The sequence below is a fragment of the Jaculus jaculus genome, chromosome 12 (genome assembly GCF_020740685.1).
Source record: "Jaculus jaculus isolate mJacJac1 chromosome 12, mJacJac1.mat.Y.cur, whole genome shotgun sequence".
Classification (NCBI taxonomy): domain Eukaryota; kingdom Metazoa; phylum Chordata; class Mammalia; order Rodentia; family Dipodidae; genus Jaculus; species Jaculus jaculus.
In genome coordinates, this window is record NC_059113.1 from 24,898,341 (window position 1) to 24,917,388 (window position 19,048).

Below are 19,048 nucleotides of genomic sequence, written 5' to 3' on the forward strand. Positions count from 1 at the left end.
ACAGCAGCAGATGGAGGAGGGGGCCAGCAGTGCTCCATGGAAACAGTAAGCCCCTGGGGGCTGAGCACCTGTGCTCAGGGAGAAGAGGTCAAGGGCCTCTGCTGAGACGCTTGGTAATTCAGACCCTTGGTACCAAGTGGATGAGGAAAGCTTGCTGGATCCAAGGATGGAAGGAGCCTGTGCTGGAGTTGAGTCCAGCTACAAGGTAAACCTGAAGCCTGCACATGCATTGCATTGGCTGGGGCAGAGCCAGATACAAGACACAAGTAGGGGAGGCTGCTATGTTCCTGTAAAACCAGGACCCCTTGGGTGAGCCTCAAAACTGGAGCAGAAAAAGGCACATGGCAGGCAGGAGCCATCCCTCTATCTGTCTTGCCAGCCCTGCAATGCATGCCCCGTCCCCTGTGCCCATGGAGAAGGCAGGACAAGGAGAGAAGTACAGTGTATACCTTCCAGAACGGTCAACCATGCAGAATGATGGGAGAGTCCAATAGAGTTACCCGCCAAGCACGTATACTCCCCTGCGTCCTCAAAGGAGACATTTCGCAAGTGAAGCACCTCCATCTCCTTGTCGGTGGTGTTAACTCCAGCAGTCTAGGAGACAACGGAAGGAAAATGGACAAGCACAGGATATGAGACCTCGGAGAGGAGAGAGGTGGAGGAGGGAGAGAGAGAAGGGTGCCAAAACCAAGGAAGAAATGCTCCCCAGCGTCTCCTTTGCAACAAGGAACAAACAAAAACCACCAGCAGCGAGACCTGTTAGAGGAAAAGTCCAAGGCCCTAAGGAAGGCACTCCAGCAGACCTGAGAAGATGATGGCTGGTTATAACCCTTCACCAGACGATGGCAGCCACTGGCCCAGCCAAGCATGCGGGCGGTGGGCAGCATGGAGAAATGGAGCCTGGAGAGTGGGAGCTGTTTGGTTTTGGGTTGAGAGTTAGGAGGTACACACGGAAGGGAAGGAAGGCAGTCTGTTTCTCATATACACATGCACACGCACACACCTGCAGATGCTGGTTTGCAAGGGAATGTCTAGTCCCTTCTTTTACCCACCATTTAAAACCTATCTGAAAAGTTCTATTGCTAACACAGAAGGCTGTGTTAGTGCGTGCGCGCACGCACACACACACACACACACACACACACACAACACAAAGTCAAGGAACACACATAAGGCACAGAGGGGCCCAGAGATACCAACACAGTACCAAACCAAACCAGCCTCCCAGGCCAGGTATTTTTCCATGGCTCTGGGCACTAGGAACACAGTAGGAGACAGGGAGAGTCGGTGCTGGCTTCCCAGCCTGCCCCAGCAGTGTGGAGCCTAAATCAAGTTCCCAGCACAGGATCCCATCCATCTCCCCATTACCTTTTGCCACAGGTCTGGTGACAGTGAGCCACGCAGACTGGTTAGCTTCACCAATATAATTGGAAACCTTACACACATACTCCCCGCTCTGGGCCTCTGTCACATTGAACAGGGTCAGCACCTCGGCATCCGAGCTATTAATCCCCGAATGCTGGAATAAACCAACGACACGCCAGTCAGTTGGGCAAGCACTGAGATGGGGCCATACTCTGCTCCTGGGTAACTCTCAGGTAGACTCAGGGAGCCAAGGCAAGGGAAACTCTGAGACTTACAATCTTCCCTTCAAGCAGGACAAGTCAGCCTCACGCTGGGGTGGAGTAACAGAAGGGGAAAGAAAGAAGGAATCACTGTCCCAAAGCAAACATTCTGTGGGCGTGAAACTCCCTCCTCCAAGATTAGGAGAGGGGCCATTCATGGAGACAAGGCTCCAAGGCCCAGGACTATAGCCCTGTTCTTCCAGAGCAATTTTGGCACCAGTGGAGAAGAGAAGGGACAGCCGGCAAATCTTGAGCATAGCCAAGGCAGGGGAGGAGGAGGTCTAGCTCTGGGACAGGAGGTAAGCCACGTTCCCAGCTTCAGGTTACTTCCTGTTCCAAGGTCCACTGGAGGCTTAGCCAACTACCTCCCTGGATGAAGGGAGCACTCAGGGACAATGAGAGTCTGGGGGTGCGGAAAAAGGAAGAAAATGCCATTACTCCTCATACTGCTTAGAATGTTTATGTGGGATTTGTTTTCCCAATTATTTAAATGATGCCTTTATCATTCACCCCAAAGGTTACCAAGAGGTTGTAACTTAGGAAGCAAGCAGGGCTGACACCGTGAAGGCTTTGGTTCTGGGCAGTGAACAAGCAAGAGTCCAAACGCCTTCCTTGAGAAGCTGACCCGAAAGCCCTAGTGAAGTTACTCTCAAGGCTCTTCAGACACCAGCAACTAACATGACTCACCCAGCTCACATCCACCTTGTGCTGTCAGTAGCCTGTGGCTAGACACATACTAAATGGAGTAAATGCCTGAAGGGTAAGGCTGAGCCCGAATCCCGGGCAATGAGCCTGACAACAATAACCTTAGCCACCAGGGGACACTGGTCACCTTTCTAGCATACTGGCCTGTGAAAACTGCGGTCAAGATTACCTTCAGGATCTGGACATATGGCAGGTTGTCCGGGCCAATCTTACTCCCATTCACCTCGATGTGCTTTAGCCACTGAATGTGGGGCTGTGGGTCACTGTACACCTTACACATGAACTCCACATTGCTGCCCAGGGCCACTGTCTTGTTGGCAGGCAACCCTGCCTGCAGGATAGGCCGGTGAGGGGACCGCTCTGTGGAAGAAGAAGATGGGCTGATTCATCAGATCATGCCATGTCTGGTCCTGGCTGGCGCTAACAGAAGGCATCAGTCTAAAGAGGTCCTTCCCACACTGTCCCCCCCACCCCTCCTGGGCTTTCCTGGTGATAGGCAGTGCCTTTCCTAGTGGTCCTGCTGACTGAGTTCCAGCCCCGAATCATGTTCACAGCATTACTCTCACATTAACAGACACAGCGAGTCACTCTTGTCTCAACGGATAGCACTATGATTTAGTCACAGCCACTTCTCAACTGAAATCAGTCACTTAAGACTCCTGCTGTTTCAAGCATGTCCCAGGACCAGTGTTGCCAGGAGCTTGTCCGAACACCGGCTTCCTGGGTGATCGTCTTTTCCTTAGACTATCAGTTCAAGCCAAGTCTTGTCATGCCTATCCTGTAGGGAATGGGGCAAAGAGCCTGGTGCTTGGCTGGCATTTGTTAACCAGCAGCTACTATTATGCTATATTTCTCAACACACCACCAATCATGTCTTTGAGGACAGACTACCAACATCTGTGCTTCCCAGTGACATACAGCTCTGGGACATAGTCCTGTCTAACCCTCTTCTTTTGCTTTACAGAGAGGCTCAGAGCAAGGCAGGTGGCCAATGCCTGTAAGCCAAGCACTTGGGAGGTTGGGGCAGGATTGTTGTGCATTTGAGGCCAACCTGGACTACACAGTGGGTTCCTGTGAAGCACAAAACCCTGTCTCACATAAACAAACAAACAGAAGAAAAAAAAAAAGAATTAGAAGAATAAAAGAAGATCAAAGTGGGGATTGCAGTACCAATAATGTCCTCACTCCATCCCTAGGATTCTGGACTCCCAGTTGTTCTTACTATCCAGCCGTATCCTCTAAGCACCTTTTGTTACCTTGGCCTTGTCCTGCTTACCCACAACATCAAGCTGGTAGGTGTGGTTAATACTGCCATACTCATTCTCCACAATACAAGTGTAATTGCCCTTGTCAGAAGGCACCACGGAATCCATTATGATGCTCCAGGTAGCGTAACGGACCTGCGGGACACAGTCAAAGCAAAGGGCTCTGTTGAGGGTCTGGGGGTTCGAGAATGCAGGAAGAGGCTACAGGGCAGGTGTCTATGCAGATCAGCACAGACAGCATGTGGCCAGTCCTGCAGGGGTATCCAAGACAAGGCACAGAGTGCCCAGGTCTTGGCCCAGTTACAAAAACCAGCAATGGACATCTTCACCGTGGTGTTCAAGAGCCATGATCTGGACGACATGTGCTCTGTAGTCTCCCAAGCTCACCAAGAACCTTCTCTGGTGCATCTGTTTCCTGCCCAGCATGGCTCTCTTACTGCTCTGCGTGGCTCACTCCACAACCTCTCTCTTCCTCCAGCATTCCCCTGCCTCTACCACCAAGGCACTGGCTGCACTGTGCCATGGTTGCTCATAGGCATCTGCCCTCTGATTAGGCTGGAAAACCTTTATGGGCCAGAACTCTGTCTTATCCCAGCAGAAGCTCAGGTACTTGCAGACAGCAAGAACCTGATAGGTTCACTTAAGAGCTTTTCAATGTTTATTCCGATTCCCCATGGATTTCATATATAGGAGCAATGAGAAGCCAGGCATGCTAGCACACACCTGTAATCTCATCACTCAGGAATCTGAGGCAGGAGGATTGTTCTAGGCCAGTCTAGATATATAAGGAAACCCTGTTGAATGAGAGTGAGAAAGCTTGGTGAGATGAGAGACACACAGGTACTACTGATCATCTCTCTGAAGAAGGGGTTTTCATCAAGATATCTTCTTACAAATACAAAAGGCTTAACAGACAGGTTAAGGCACTGGCCTGCAAAGCCAAAGGACCCAGTTTCGAGTCCCCAAGATCCACATAAAACAGATAGATGCATGTGGTGGCACATGCATCTAGAGTTTGTGCACCCATACTCTCTATCTGCCTGACAGTTGAGTAGAAAAGCACTCACAACTATCATTAATTACATGGCACCCTGTTCTGAGTGTTTCCATTTGCAGTGGCAGGAGGCCCTGGTGCACCCATATTCATTCTCATCCTCCTTCTGATTTTTTTTTGAGGTAGAGTCTCACTCTGGCCCAGGCTGAACTGGAATTCTCTACGTAGTCACAGGGTGGCCTTGAACTCATGGCGATCCTCTTACCTCTGCCTCCCAAGTGCTGGGATTAAAGGCGTGCACACCACGCCCAGCTATTTTTGTTTTTATTTGCTGAAGTAGGGTCTCACTCTAGCCCAGGCTGAAGGGGGTTCCACTCTGTAGTTCCATGCTCAAACTCACAGCAATCCTACCTCTGCCTACTGAGTCTGGGATTCAAAGCGTGTGCCACTATGCCAGGCTGCAACTATTTTTTGAGACAGAAGGAGTATATATTGCATATGAACTTCAGATGCACGTGCCAGTTTGTGCACCTGGCTTTAGGTGAGTACTGAGGAATGGAACCTGCTCTGGTAGGCTTTGCAAGCAAACACCTTTAACCACTGAGTCATCTCTCCAGCCACAGTGTGTTTTAAAATTGTCCAGCAAGTCCCAAATTTGCTATCACTAATAAAGAAAATTAACAAGTTAATAAAACTTCATTTAAAAATTTTAAAGTAAAAGGGCAACATAAAACTAGTGGGATATTTGACATTGTATTTGAGAAACTAATATGTTAATATCTGGCTTGATGGAAGTGATTTCAGTGATCACTGAATTCCCAAGGTGTCAACAGGTATTTTTGGTTAACTTGACTCTTAATAAACCTGTTTCCAAATTCTTGTATCTGGAAGCAAGGTCGTGTGTGTGTGTGTGTGTGTGTGTGTGTGTGTGTGTGTGTGTGTGCATGTGATGTATTTATTTCACTGTTCACAGGACTTTGTTTAGCCAACATTTTTAAAAAATATTTTTTATTTATTTATTTGAGAGCAACAGAGAGAGAGAGAGAGAGAGAGAGAGAGAGAGAGAGAATGGTTGCGCCAGGGCCTCCAGCCACTGCAAACAAATTCCAGACACATGCGCCCCCTTGTGCACCTGCCTAATGTGGGTCCTAGGGAATCCAGCCTCGAACCAGGGTTCTTAGGCTTCACAGGCAAGGGCTTAACTGCTAAGCCATCTCTCCAGCCCTTAGCTAACATTTTGAAATGTATAAAATTGTGCTAACTTTAGCTTGCCATAATTTCAGTTTCATTTGAGACAAGGTTATGATTTGGAGTGTACTAACATGATAGTTTTCATCCTGAAGACATGTATTTAACTCATTTAAATGAGTGGTTAAATACACCAAAAATTGTAAATTTGCAAGTCAGTTTTCATCATCAAGTTCTGGCACAAATTTTGTTTTGGATACTAAAAATTACTTGACAATTTATCTCAAATCACAAAATGTTTTCAACACTTGGCCTCAATTTAGCCAACTTGCTTCTGAAAAGTAAATGATCTTTACATAGTCAGCATTAACACTTTTATGGAAATTGTATAACTGGCAATTTTGAATTACTTGTCCCATATGAAATGCAGTCTTGGTGATGATCTGCATGATCTTATCCATTTTTTATGCTTTTATGCACAAATTTTATTGACTACTGTGCAATGGCACTTCATTAAATATGAACTCTGGGTAATAACTGCATTATCTTCTCTTAATTTTCTAAGTTCCTCTCTTTCATCTACCATCACCAGAGCACCATCAGTAACTGTATCAATGGATAAAGAAAATCATTGTAACACAGGCTTTGTAGAGATCTCTTCATTCAGTTGTATCTTTCACTGGCACTAAAGAAGGCCTTTACTTGGTGACATCATGTTTGTCATCAACACCTCTGATAAAAGGGGCAGTTAAACAATGTTTGCAACAGCAGGGCTGTCGCCCATCACCAGAGCATGAGGTTTAAAATGTGCTCGACTCTCCACGACATCCTTCCATAGTTCCTGATTTTTTCAATTTGCCTACCTATCATCTGGTTTGACAAATTGACTTTCCTTTTTTTTTTTAAAATATTTTTTGTTCATGTTTTTATTTATTTATCTGAGAGCGACAGACACAGAGAGAAAGACAGATAGAGGGAGACAGAGAGAATGGGCGCGCCAGGGCTTCCAGCCTCTGCAAACGAACTCCAGACGCGTGCGCCCCCTTGTGCATCTGGCTAACGTGGGACCTGGGGAACCGAGCCTCGAACCGGGGTCCTTAGGCTTCACAGGCAAGTGCTTAACCACTACGCCATCTCTCCAGCCCCCTTTTTTTTTTTAATCTGTCACTTTCTTCAGAAACTGCTATTAAATATGCTACCACATAGTTAGAGAAAGTTAAGAATTCTCTACAAATTAAACAGGGTGTCTTAAAAAAGTAGTCATCTGTTCACTTTTTATTGAACAGTCTTCATTCATCCATAACTTTTCTTCTGGGGGTTCTATTTTCTTCCTTTTTTTTTTTTTTTTTTTGGTTTTTCAAGGTAGGGTTTCATTTTAGCCCAGGCTGACCTGGAATTCACTATGTAGTCTCAGGGTGGCCTCGAACTCATGGTGATCCTCCTATCTCTGCCTCCTAAGTGCTGGGATTAAAGGTGTGCGCCACCATGCCCGGCTTCTTCTTTTCTTTTTGCTAATGTGTCTGTTATGCACATGATGTGGTGTGCACATGTGTTGGTGTGGTGTATGCAACTTTGCAGGGCCCCATGTGCTCACCTCCTGTGGTGAATGGCGCAGAATGCTGAATGGTGTTTATACTGCTCATTTTGAGTGGGAGTCTCTTGCTGACATCAGAGCTTGTTTGAGAGGATGGGGGAGTCCCTGGGCTCTGCTCCATCAGGACCGGGGTTACAGGCATACAAGGCCACTCCCAGCTATTTACATGGGATATGAAGCTCAGGTTCTCATGCATGCATATAAAGGATACTCTACTGCTGAGCTCTCTCTCCAGTGCTCTATGTTGTTTTCAGACATTGTACGAGGCACGGTGGTGCACACACCTTTAATCTCAGCACTCAGAGGAAGAGAGAGCAGGATTGCTGTGAGTTGGAGGCAGCCTAGGACTACAGAGTGAGTTCCAGGTCAGCCTGGGTTAGAGGGAGACTCTACCTCAAAAATAAGAAAAAAAGACTATATGTACTTCTATTATGAAAATTAATTGGCAGGAAAATAGAAAACAAAGTTTGGGGCTTTGCACATGTCAGTGTGAAATGGAAGGCTAGCTGTCAATGGCAGCAGCTGATGTGTGGAGGCCCAGCCCAGGTGGGGAAGCACCCTTAATAATCAAATAAGAACACTATGTGTCTTCTGAATGACAGTAAACACCTTTGTTGTTGTTGTTTTGCAGCAGGAGGTTAATACTACATTACTGATCATCACTGCATTTCACTATGAGTACATGTAACGTCTGATGGAACCAAACTGCCAGTGCTTAGAAGACCATACACTGGAAGCTGCACACATAACTGAAATCATCCATGCATACAAAGACAAAGAGCACACGGAACCATTTATTTTGAGTGACACTTTCACATGTTATCAACTCCAAAGTTCAGGTTCACAAACTGCACAAATCAAGTTACAAAACAACAAAAACAACAACAAACTCTTGGGCCAGGGAGCTATCTGTGGTTAAGGTGCTTGCTTGTTTGTAAAGCCTGTCAGCCAGGGTTAAATTCCCTAGTACCCATGTATAGTCATGTGCACAAAGTGGCGCACATATCTGAAATTTGCATCAGCAAGAGGCCCTCATTCACCAACATTTACTCACATACTCTCTCCCCCTCTCTGTTAGCAATTAAAAAAAAAAAGCTTATGTTCTAAACTGGGCATGGTGGTGCACGCCTTTAATCCCAGCACTCGGGAGGCAGAGGTAGGAGGATTGCCGTGAGTTTGAGGCCACCCTGAGACTACATAGTGAATTCCAGATCAGCCTGGATTAGAATGGAACCCTACCTTGAAAAAACCAAAAAAAAAAAAAAATAATAATAATAATAAATGAATAAATAAAGTAAAAACAAAAAAACACCTGAGTTTACAATTTTTTGTTTGGTCAAACTCAGCTATCCTGGGCTTCAAGTGGCCCAGGACACAGATTGGACACCCTTGTTCAGTGAGCTTGTCATTTTCTTACTGTCTCATAGGAAGTTGATTGGTTTTCCCTTTAGGTGTCCCCACCTTTTGGTCTGTTTTGGATCTCCCCTTCCCCATGCTGAGGACTGAACCTGGGGCATGTGCTTACTAGGCAAGTGCTCATCCACTGAGATAAATCCCCAACACTGGCTTTCCCTTTTAGGACACGGGAAATGTGGATATAACTCAGTGATAGTAAACTTAGCAGCACAAAGGTCCTGGATTGAATCTCCAGCAAAGAAAGAACAAGTAAAAGGAAGACAGGAGAGGGTAATTGGATAATAGGTACATCAGCTTATATTCTGAGATCTGGAAATCTCATTTCTTTTTTAAAATTTTATTAATTAGAGACACACAGAGAGAACAATACATGGGCATTCTATGGTTTCTAGTCACTGCAAATGAACTCCAGATGCATGCGCCACCTTGTGCATCTGTACGTTGGTAGTATGGAAATTGAACCTAGGTCCCTTAGACTTTGCAGGCAAGTGCCTTGACTGCTAAGCCATCTCTTCAGCCCTGGAAGTCTCATTTCAAGTACTCTGTCCTGAGGAAAATCATTTTATAATACATATGAAGCGGCCAGGGAGATGGTTCCATCATGCCATGCGAGCCTGAGGACCCGAGAACTGCCCAGCACCCACACAAAAGCTTGGCAGAGCACACCTGTAATCCGTGTTAGGGAGGCAGAGAGAAGGATATGTGGGACTTGCTGGCTAGCTAATCTAGCCAAATCAGTGAACTTCAAGTAAATCGAGCCTCAAAAAGTATGGTAGAGCCGGGCATGGTGGCACACACCTTTAATCCCAGCACTTGGGAGGCAGAGGTAGGAGGACTGCCGTGAGTTCAAGGCTACCCTGAGATTACATTCCAGATCATCCTGGGCTAGAGAGAGACCCTACTTAGAAAAACAAAAACAAACAAGGTACAGTAGAGAGCAACTGAGGAAGACACCCCACATCAACCTCTAGCACACAAATACTTGTACACATGTGTGTCCACACATATGAATACACATACACTCAGGCTACACACACATAACAACAACAAAATGAAGCCATCTGTGGTAATATTATTTATACATTAATAAAAAAAAGAACAAAATGCCTACTATCACAAAACTGTTCATTCAATTATGGGAAGTTTGTATATCAGAATCACGCAGCCATAAAAACTAGCTTTCAAATGCTCACTTGAAATAACCTACTCATGTTGACAAATCACCATTATAATTTGTAATAATTAAAGGGGGTTTCGGGTTGTAGCTCAATGGTAGAGACTGCTTGGCCTGCACAAGGCCCTGTGCTCAATCTGCAGTACCAAAACAATAGCTAAAATAGAACAACCGTGAGCTTGAGGCCAGTCTGGAACTACGTAGAGTTCCAGGTGATTCTGGGCTACATGAGACCCTACCTCAAAACAAACAAACCAAAAACCTACTAATGGCCTGGATATCCATGGCCTCACAGTGCCTGATACTATCTGCATAAGACCATCATAAGAAGAGGAAAAGATCAAGACATCAAAAGTAAATGAGAGGGCTGGAGAGATGGCTTAGTGGTTAAGCGCTTGCCTGTGAAGCCTAAGGACCCCAGTTCAAGGCTCCGTTCCCCAGGTCCCATGTTAGCCAGATGCACAAGGGGGCGCACGCATCTGGAGTTCGTTTGCAGTGGCTGGAAGTCCTGGCGCACCCATCCTCTCTCTCTCCCCCTATCTGTCTTTCTCTCTGTGTCTGTTGCTCTCAAATAAATAAAAAATATTTTTAAAAAAATGTATACAAAAAAAGTAAATGAGAGACATTGAGATGGGGAGGGGGTATGATGGAGAATGGAGTTTCAAAGGGGTAAGGGGGGGTAAGTAGGGGGAGGGAGGTTATCACCGTGGGTTATTTTTTATAATCATGGAAGTTGTTAATTAAAAAATTAAAAAATTGGGCTGGAGAGATGGCTTAGTGGTTAAGCATTTGCCTATGAAGCCTAAGGACCCTGGTTCGAGGCTCAATTCCCCAGGACCCACATTAGCCAGATGCACAAGGGGGCGTATGCATCTGGAGTTCGTTTGCAGTGGCTGGAGGCCCTGGCGCGCCCATTCTCTCTCTCTCTCTCTCTGCCTCTTTCTCTCTGTCTGTCACTTTCAAATAAATAAATAAAAAATATTTTAAAAATAAAAAAAAACTACTAAAACAAGGTACTAATAAAAGCATAGAGTAAGGATTTTTCTATGACAGCCTCTTTCACTATGCATACACCCTTGTACCTTGTAGCCTCCAATCCTGTGGTCAGGTTTGAATTCTTTGCCATTTTTTAACCAGCGCAGAGTGGGGTTAGGTGTCCCACTGGATGGACATTTGAACTTCACTGTCTTGGCAGCTGGCACTGCATGTAATTTCTTTTCCATCTTTTCTGGGGACGTCCAGTATGGAGCTACAGCTGTCCAGAGAAAGCCGAGAGAGACAGATGGGGGTGGGAAGAACAGTCAGGCTTAGGAGCAAAGGCCCAGGGTGGGACCCGCAGGCACCCCACCCATCTGCTCAAACACCTACAAGCAATGCCCAAGCTTTTCAGGCCATTTCGAGGGACAGCAGCCAGGCACTGTGGCCAGCAGGCTCTCTGTGCCTCTCTTCTCCCACGTCAGCCAGGCCTCCCCTCTTGGACTCAACTCCCAGGACCCCAAAGGCAGTAAGGTAAGAAACTGTGTCTCACGCCTACGGTTTGGTTTAGTGTTGTCATTCTCTTTCTCCTCTGAAGAGGAGTCATCATCATCGTCGTCATCCTCTGAAGAGGGAAGTGCATCTGTGGAAAGATAGGAGGCACTGAGTTACTTCTGAGCATCCATCCACTGCAGCAGTCATCCCCTAAAGCCATTGGTAAACACAGCCACCCTTCTCCGTGTTTTCCTAGATGTTTGCTTAGTGACAATCGGCTTCAGAATTGCTCCAGTACTCTTCCGAGCCCAAGGCACTGCCCTCTGCCCTGAAGCCTTACAGCGGACGGCTCCAGCAGGGCCAGCTGCTCCATGGATTTCATTCCAGCCTGCATTCGAAGGCTCTTCTCAACTTGGAGTACTACCTGGGCACACACAGTAGCAGTCGAGGGACCTGGATCTCTTGGACATCAACCACAGAGAAACCCAAATAGGTCTGGGCTTTCTGTGCCTCGAAGCCGCTTCCAGGCCAGGGGCTGGACAACCTGCAGTCGGAACCCTCTTAGCATGGATCTGCCAAAGTTGGAGGCTGCCTTTCTTAACCAGAGCAGATGGGAGCCTGAAACACCACTTCCCAACAAGGACGCAATCCCTTTAAGAACAGACTCAGCAACAGAGTTCATGCCAGGTTTCTATAGTCCTTCCTGGCACTACTGGGCTCTGGCAGGGCACAAAGAATGTAAGTCTCCCAACTGGGGACAGGCTGTAAATAATGCCTGGGAAGAGGTAATAATCCCACATCCCGGGGTGCACAAAATGGCATCAAGTTCCAGCTCTACTTCCTTGGATCCTTGTTTTGTGAAAGTTACATTCTTAAAGAGGCAGATTCCTAGAGCCACAGAGCTCTCTGCTGCCTGGCTGCTCTCGCTCAGCTCCGAGATAGCCAGCAGGTGTTTCCACACAGCCTGAGGACAAGGCAGTGGGCCTGACTTCCCCTCACAGTGGAGGTCTCATCATAGGCATGGGGCATCCCGAGATCTGAGCAAGCTGTGCTGGGAAAAAAGCACAGGGTCTTAAACATCCCCAAACATCAGTAGTCATCTCTGAGTAAGCCTTGGCAGCCTCAAGTCACTGGCCTGGGGCCTACCCTACCTAGCCAGTCTCTGAGAGCCAAGCCACGCAGCGGGCAAGGAGCAGTGTTAGTGGGCAGCAGCTTCTGAAGCGGAGCTGGCGCAGATCATGGGTGGGAAGGAGGTTCACCTCCCCTGGAAAGCAGAGAGTCCAAGAGGTGGAAGGAGCTTTGCTACCAACCTGAGACATTGACGGAGAAGTAGGTGGTGTCACTGCCAGAGGGGCTGCTGGTCACACAAGCGTAGAGGCCAGAGTCTGCGGGGACGGAAGCCCGCACCTCCACCTCCTCCCCCGTGATGCGGGTGCGGTTGCTTTCCACCAGCTGCACCCCGTCCCGCAGCCAGTTGATGCTCTGCACATCGTCCCGCAGCCGACAGCGAAGCTGCAGCAGGTCACCAGGGTGGACCAGGAGGGACTCCACTTCCACAGGGTCTCCCCAGGGCTGAGCTGCAGCCACCCACAGGGAGCAGGAAGAGGAGCCAAGGGAGGAGAGGAGAAGGAGAGAGAAAGGGAGTTAGGCTAGCCACAGCGCACTGCACGATCAGGCCTTACTGGAGGCAATGGAGCCGGGGCTGGAGCACGGGCCAGGAGGAAACGGCGGCTGGCTACCTGGGACCCCCAGCTCTTCTCCTCCACCCACTCTCCCACAGGTCAAGGAAGAAAGAGGCCACGTTAGGAAGCAGCTGCAGCTACATTATGCAGTGTGTCGGCCCCACCCTAGGGAGACTGGTCTGGAGTCCAGAGTGCCCCCTTCCTTCTCTACGTGCTGCTGGTTTCTTTGCCAAGAACAACTTCTCACAGGAATACCCCCACTCCTGTTGGCTCTATCAGCCTCGCCATTTGCCTAGCGAACAAACAGCAACCTCACAACCCCAGCAGCCACCACCCAAGATGAGAGCAGGCACTTCTGTCGACCGGGGCTCTGGAGCCACGTGATTCAGTCAGGGTGGGGGCCTCCCCGCCGCCTCCAGCAAAACAGATGCAGTTGTGAGAGGGGCGGCCAAGGAGAGGTCAACTCGGGGGAGCCTCCAATGAACAGGTGTCAAGCCCAAGGCCTTGGAGCCTCTGCCTGTGTTAGGAACGGAGGCCTGCAGCTGCCGCAACACCACACTTGCTCTGGCAGCAGACATCATGCACAAAGCCTCCTCCCCCACTGCCTAGGCTCACCCTCCCCTGTGCCCCACCTTCCTCCACACAACACAGCCACCCTGGCCGCCCCCACCCCCATTTTAGGCAGATGCACTCGCTAAACCTGACAGTGTCCAGCCCTGCAAGATCTGGTGCTGCACAGAGCACCCACCCCTCCCAGATGAATGAGATGGGTCACTCCTGTCCATAGCAAGGCCCATGATCCCGGCACTACCAGGAGTCAGTCATGCCCTCTGAGCATCTCCTCTAAGAGAAAGGAAGTTCCTGCCCTTTTAGCATGGCCAAACATACTTCTGGCCTCTTCTACCAGAATGTGTGCCCCTCAGGCCTACCACCTGACCTGGATCTCTACACTGCCCAGTCTCACATGGGACTTGCTGCAGGTGGCCTTGGCTCTGAGATGCCACACTCAGTGGAGGCCCAGCTCTGCCGCACAGTGGTCCCACAGCCGCCTGCAGGGCCCGTCCTCCTTTCCCTCTTTCTCCAGGAGCCAGTGTCCAGACTGGCAGGGAGCTTCAGCTTCTATAAGGAAGCTCTCGCTCGCTGGCAGCCTGGCCGAGGAAGGGTGCGATGTGCAGTGTTTCCCTGAAGCTCTTTGAGATGGAGTCTCCATATGTAGTCCAGAATAGCTCTGAACTTGCAGGAACAGTGACAGTCCTGTCTCAACCTCTATAGTGCTAGAATTACAGACGTGCACTACCACGTTGAGAGTTTTAAACTTTTTATTTGTGAGTGTATGCACATGCCAGGGCCTCCTGTTACTGCGATTGGAATGCCAGACACTTACTTAAGCCACTTTTTGGGTACAGCTTTATGTGGACTGGGGAATTGAACTTGGGCTGGAGGACTTTGCAAGCAAACATCCTTAAGTGGTGAGCCAGCTCCCCAGTACCACATGTTAGAACTTTTATTTGGTTTTCTTTTTTTTTGTTTTTTTTTTTTAAATATTTTTAAGTCTTTTGTTGTTATTGTTTATTTTTTTTTAAGATAGGATCTTGCCACTCTAGCCCAGGCTGACCTGGAACTCAATCTGTCTTTCGAGTGCTGGGATTACAAGTGTGTGCCACCATGCCCAGCTCAAAAGTTTTTCTTATATTTTTTGTTTATCTATTTATGAGAAAGAGAGGGAGAGGGAGAGAGAGAGAGAATGGGTACATAGAGGCCTCTAGCTGCTGCAAACTAATTCCAGACACATGTGCCTGGAGTTTGTTTGCAGCAGCTGGAGGCCCTGGCATTCCCTTTCTCCACCCCCCCACCTTTCTCTCAAATAAATAAATCAAATATTTAATATTTATTTATATATTTGTGAGCAGAAAGAGAGAAGTTGGGTACACCAGGGCCTTTGCTGCTGCAGACAAACTCCAGATGCATGCTCCACTTTGTGCATCTGGCTCTATGTGAGTACTAGGGAATTGCTGAGCCATCTGCCCATCCCCTCCCCCGCTTTTATTTTTGGTTTTTCAAGGTAGTGTCTCACTCTAGCCCAGGCTGACCTGGAATTCACTTGGTAGTCTCAGGGTGGCCTTGAACTCATGGTGATCTTCCTACCTCTGCCTCCTAAGTGCTGGGATTAAAGGCGTGCACCACCACACCAGGCCCCATTCTCTTATATTTGGTTTTCTAAGAGAGTTCTTCCTATGTAGCCCAGGCTGACCTCAAACACCTGATCTTACTTGTCTAGGCTTCCACAGTGATAAGATTATAGGCCGGCACCATTATGCATGGCTTTTTTTTTTTTTGGCAGGGGGTGAGTACTAGGGATTAAAACCCAGCTCATGCTGGGAAACGCTACCACTAAGCCATACACCTTAATTATAATGACCTTCTTTATAAATGTCTCTACAAATTTGTGCTGAAAACCTTACAAAGGAGTATCCCAAACCTGTAGTGCCAGCTCTTTAAGAGGCTAAGTTAGAGGAATCACTTGAGCCAAGGAGTACAAGAGCAGCCTTGTGGACAACACAGGGACAGCCTAGAAAAGAGGGAGGGAGGGAAGTAGAGGGAGAATAAGGATGAATGAGTATGGGAGTCCACACTGAAAGGCACCAAGGATTGACTTGGTTTTTACTCCAAAAGGCCCACATCAACCCAAGGGCTCTGTCCCAAAGACTGGACCATCAGAAAATCACTAGCTAGCACATTTATTTCTGTGGATCTCGCCAGCCAAGGAGGGTGCCACAACGGTGAGCAGAACACACGCTGATTAAAACAAGCTGTTGGGCTGGAGAGAAGGCTTAGCAGTTCAGGCACTTGCAGGCACAGCCAAAAGATCCACGTTCACAAGGTGGCACATGCGTCTGGAACTCGTGTGCAGCAGCTGGAGGCCCTGTCCTGTTGCGCCCATTCTCTGTCTCCCTCTTTCTTTCTCTCAAATAAATAAATAATAAAAACAAGCTGTTGTAGGTCTGGGAAAAATTTAGGGGGTTGAGGTAGGGTTTCATTCTAGCCCAGGCTGACCTGGAATTCACCCTATATTTTCAGGATGGCCTCGAACTCACAGCAGTCCTCCTACCTCTGCCTCCCACGTGCTGGGATTAAAGGCGTGCACCATCACGCCCGGCATATTCTTTCCATTTTTAATGGTTTGTGGTTTTACCAAATGAAAGAAGAAAGGCAGTTTGGACCTGACCCTTAAGAGAGCAGCAAGCTCTCCTATGGATCCAGTTGCATTTCCCTCACTGATGAAACATTTTGCTGCTCATGATCCGCACCAGCTGCTGATCACTTCACCAGGCCTACTTCCTCCTTCCACAGGTCCCAACAGACACAGCAGCCCACTGGTCTCCCCTGCTGAGACCTGCTCTGTGCCCTTTTGCTTGGTCCCATAGTTTCCTGTCAGTCATCCTGACACAACTTGCAAATGAAACTCTTTGCTAATCTATAAAAGGCCTCAGGAACCAGCTTTCTTTTGTCCTGATATAATCACTTTGACCCTGGTGCTTTTTCAAAATTATCTTCAGTTTGTTTCATCCTCCCACTCCTCGTGCCATCCTGGGACACGTTCCCATACAGCCTTTTGTTATGACTTAACTTCCCCACGTTCCCATGTCTTTGTTCACGTCACATTACCGTCTTCATCAAGAGGTACAGAGTATGAGCCACATCCCTGTTGGCCTTCAAGGGCCCTAGCCACCTGGTGTTACCCATTCCACAGAACCTTCCTTCTCCACACACGCACCTCCCACTCCATGTCTGTTCCTTGCTAGGCAGCAACTTTCCCTCCACAGACAGCAAAGCTTACTTCTGCTGAGAACAGTTACCATTTCTCCAGTGTGCTCCCGGCCTAGGTTATTCAAAGCACAGTCATGGAAAACATCCAGGCAGTCTTCAGTCTATGCTAGTGGGTCTAGTTTTTCATAGACGTTAACATCCACTACAAAATTCACCTATTCAAAGGGTACATTTAGCGTAGCATATTGGTACAGCCAGTAGTCCCAGCACTGGGGAGGTAGAGGCAGGAGGATCAAAAGTTCAGGTCAGGGGCTGGAGAGATGGCTTAGTGGTTATGGCACTTGCCTGCAAAGCCAAAGGACCTAGGTTTGATTCCCCAGGACCCACAGAAACCAGATGCATGTGTCTGGAGTTTGTTTGTAGGGGCTAGAGTTCCTGGAGCACCCATTCTTTCTCCCTCTTTTCCTATCTATCTGGCTCTCTCTTAAATATATAAATAAAAATATTTCTTTTTTGAAAAAAGAAAGAGTTCAGGTCAGGGCTGGAAAGATGACTTAGCAGTTAAGGTGCTTGCCTGTGAAGCCTAAGGATTCAGGTTCGATTCCCCAGTACACAAGGAAAGCCAAATGCACAAGGTGGTGCATGAATATGGAGTTCATTTGCAGTGGCTGGAGACCTGGTGCGCCCATTCTCTGTATACATTTGCCTTTCTCTCCCCCCCTCTCAAATACATAAATAAAAAATTTTGAGGCAATCCCAACACACTTTTTTGTTGTTGTTGTTTGTTTGTTTAGTTTTTCAAGGTAGGGTCTCACTCTAGCCCAGGTTAACCTGGAATTCCCTATATAGTCTCAGGGTGGCCTCAAACTCATTGTGATCCTCCTACCTCTGCCTCCCAAGTGCTGGAATTAAAGGTGTGTGCCACCACACCTGTGGCTTTTTTTTTTTTTAAGTGTGAGAGAGAATTGGCACACCAGGACCTCCAGCCACTGCAATCCAACTCCAGATGCGTGTGCCCCCTTGCGTGCACGCATCACTGTGTGTCTGGCTTATGTGGAACCTGGAGAGTCGAACATGAGTCCTTTAGGCTTCACAGGCAACTGCCTTAACTGCTAAGCCATCTCTCCAGCCCCCAATTTTTTTTTCCATTTTTCTAAGTAGGTTCTCACTGTAGCCCAGGCTGACCTAGCATTCACTATGTAGTCTAGGATGGCCTTGAACTCATGGAGATCCTCCTACTTCTGCCTCCCGAGTGCTAGGATTGAAGGTGTGTGGCACCACAGCCAGCTCAAAAAAAAAAAATTTTTTTTTTAAGAGTTCAGGGGCTGGAAAGATGGTTTAGCGGTTAAACGCTTGCCTGTGAAGCCTAAGGACACCGGTTCGAGGCTCGATTCCCTAGGACCCATGTAAGCCAGAAGCACAAGGGGACACATGCATCTACAGTTCGTTTGCAGTGTCTGGAGGCCCTGGTATGCCCATTCTCTCTCTATCTGTTGCTCTCACATAAATAAATAAATAATAATTTTTTTTTAAAAAGAGTTCAGGTTGGGTGTGGTGGCACACGCCTTTAATTTTAACACTCGGGAAGCAGAAGTAGGAAGATCGCCGTGAGCACGAGGCTAACCTGGAATTTACTAGGTAGGCCACCCTGAGACTACATAGTGAATTCAAGGTTAGCCTGGGCTAGAGAGAGATCCTACCTCGGAAAACCGAAAAACTAAAATAAAATAAGATAAATTCAATTAAATTAAAAGAGTTCAGGTCATCCTGGATGATACAGCAAATTCTAGACCAACCTGGGCTATAGGATTCCCTTCCTCAAAATTTAATTGCAATTAGGGCTGGAGAGATGGCTTAGCGGTTAAGCGCTTGCCTGTGAAGCCTAAGGACCCCAGTTCGAGGCTCGATTCCCCAGGACCCATGTTAGCCACATGCACAAGGTGGCGCAAGCGTCTGGAGTTTGAATTTGCAGTGGCTGGAGGCCCTGGTGCACCCATTCTCTCCCTCTCCCTCTCTCCCCCTCTCTCCCCCCCCCCTCTCTCTCCCCCTCTTCTTCTCTCTGTTGCTCTCAAATAAATAAATAAAAATAAGTTAAAAAAAATTTTAATTGCAATTAATGATTTCTTTTAGTACAGCTGTCCCTCAGTATCCATGAAGATTGGTTCCA

At 47.7% G+C, this 19,048-nt stretch overlaps 1 protein-coding gene across 9 annotated transcripts in view; it reads right to left on the minus strand.

Moving 5' to 3' along the window:
• Positions 1 to 19,048, minus strand: part of Fgfr1 (fibroblast growth factor receptor 1) — a 67,379-nt gene that overhangs the window by 8,854 nt on the left and 39,477 nt on the right. For 3 of the 9 annotated variants that reach the window (XM_045131204.1, XM_045131203.1, XM_045131208.1), the window contains exons 3-8: positions 12,742 to 13,008; positions 11,496 to 11,579; positions 11,044 to 11,216; positions 3,607 to 3,730; positions 2,500 to 2,690; positions 450 to 594 (exon numbers count right to left, since the gene is read on the minus strand). In XM_045131204.1, the coding sequence (XP_044987139.1) occupies positions 450 to 594; positions 2,500 to 2,690; positions 3,607 to 3,730; positions 11,044 to 11,216; positions 11,496 to 11,579; positions 12,742 to 13,008 (984 nt within the window). Of the gene's footprint in view, positions 1 to 449; positions 595 to 2,499; positions 2,691 to 3,606; positions 3,731 to 11,043; positions 11,217 to 11,489; positions 11,580 to 12,741; positions 13,009 to 19,048 lie in introns of all 9 variants that reach the window. The other 6 variants (XM_045131202.1, XM_045131199.1, XM_045131200.1 and 3 more) reach the window with 3 other exon arrangements.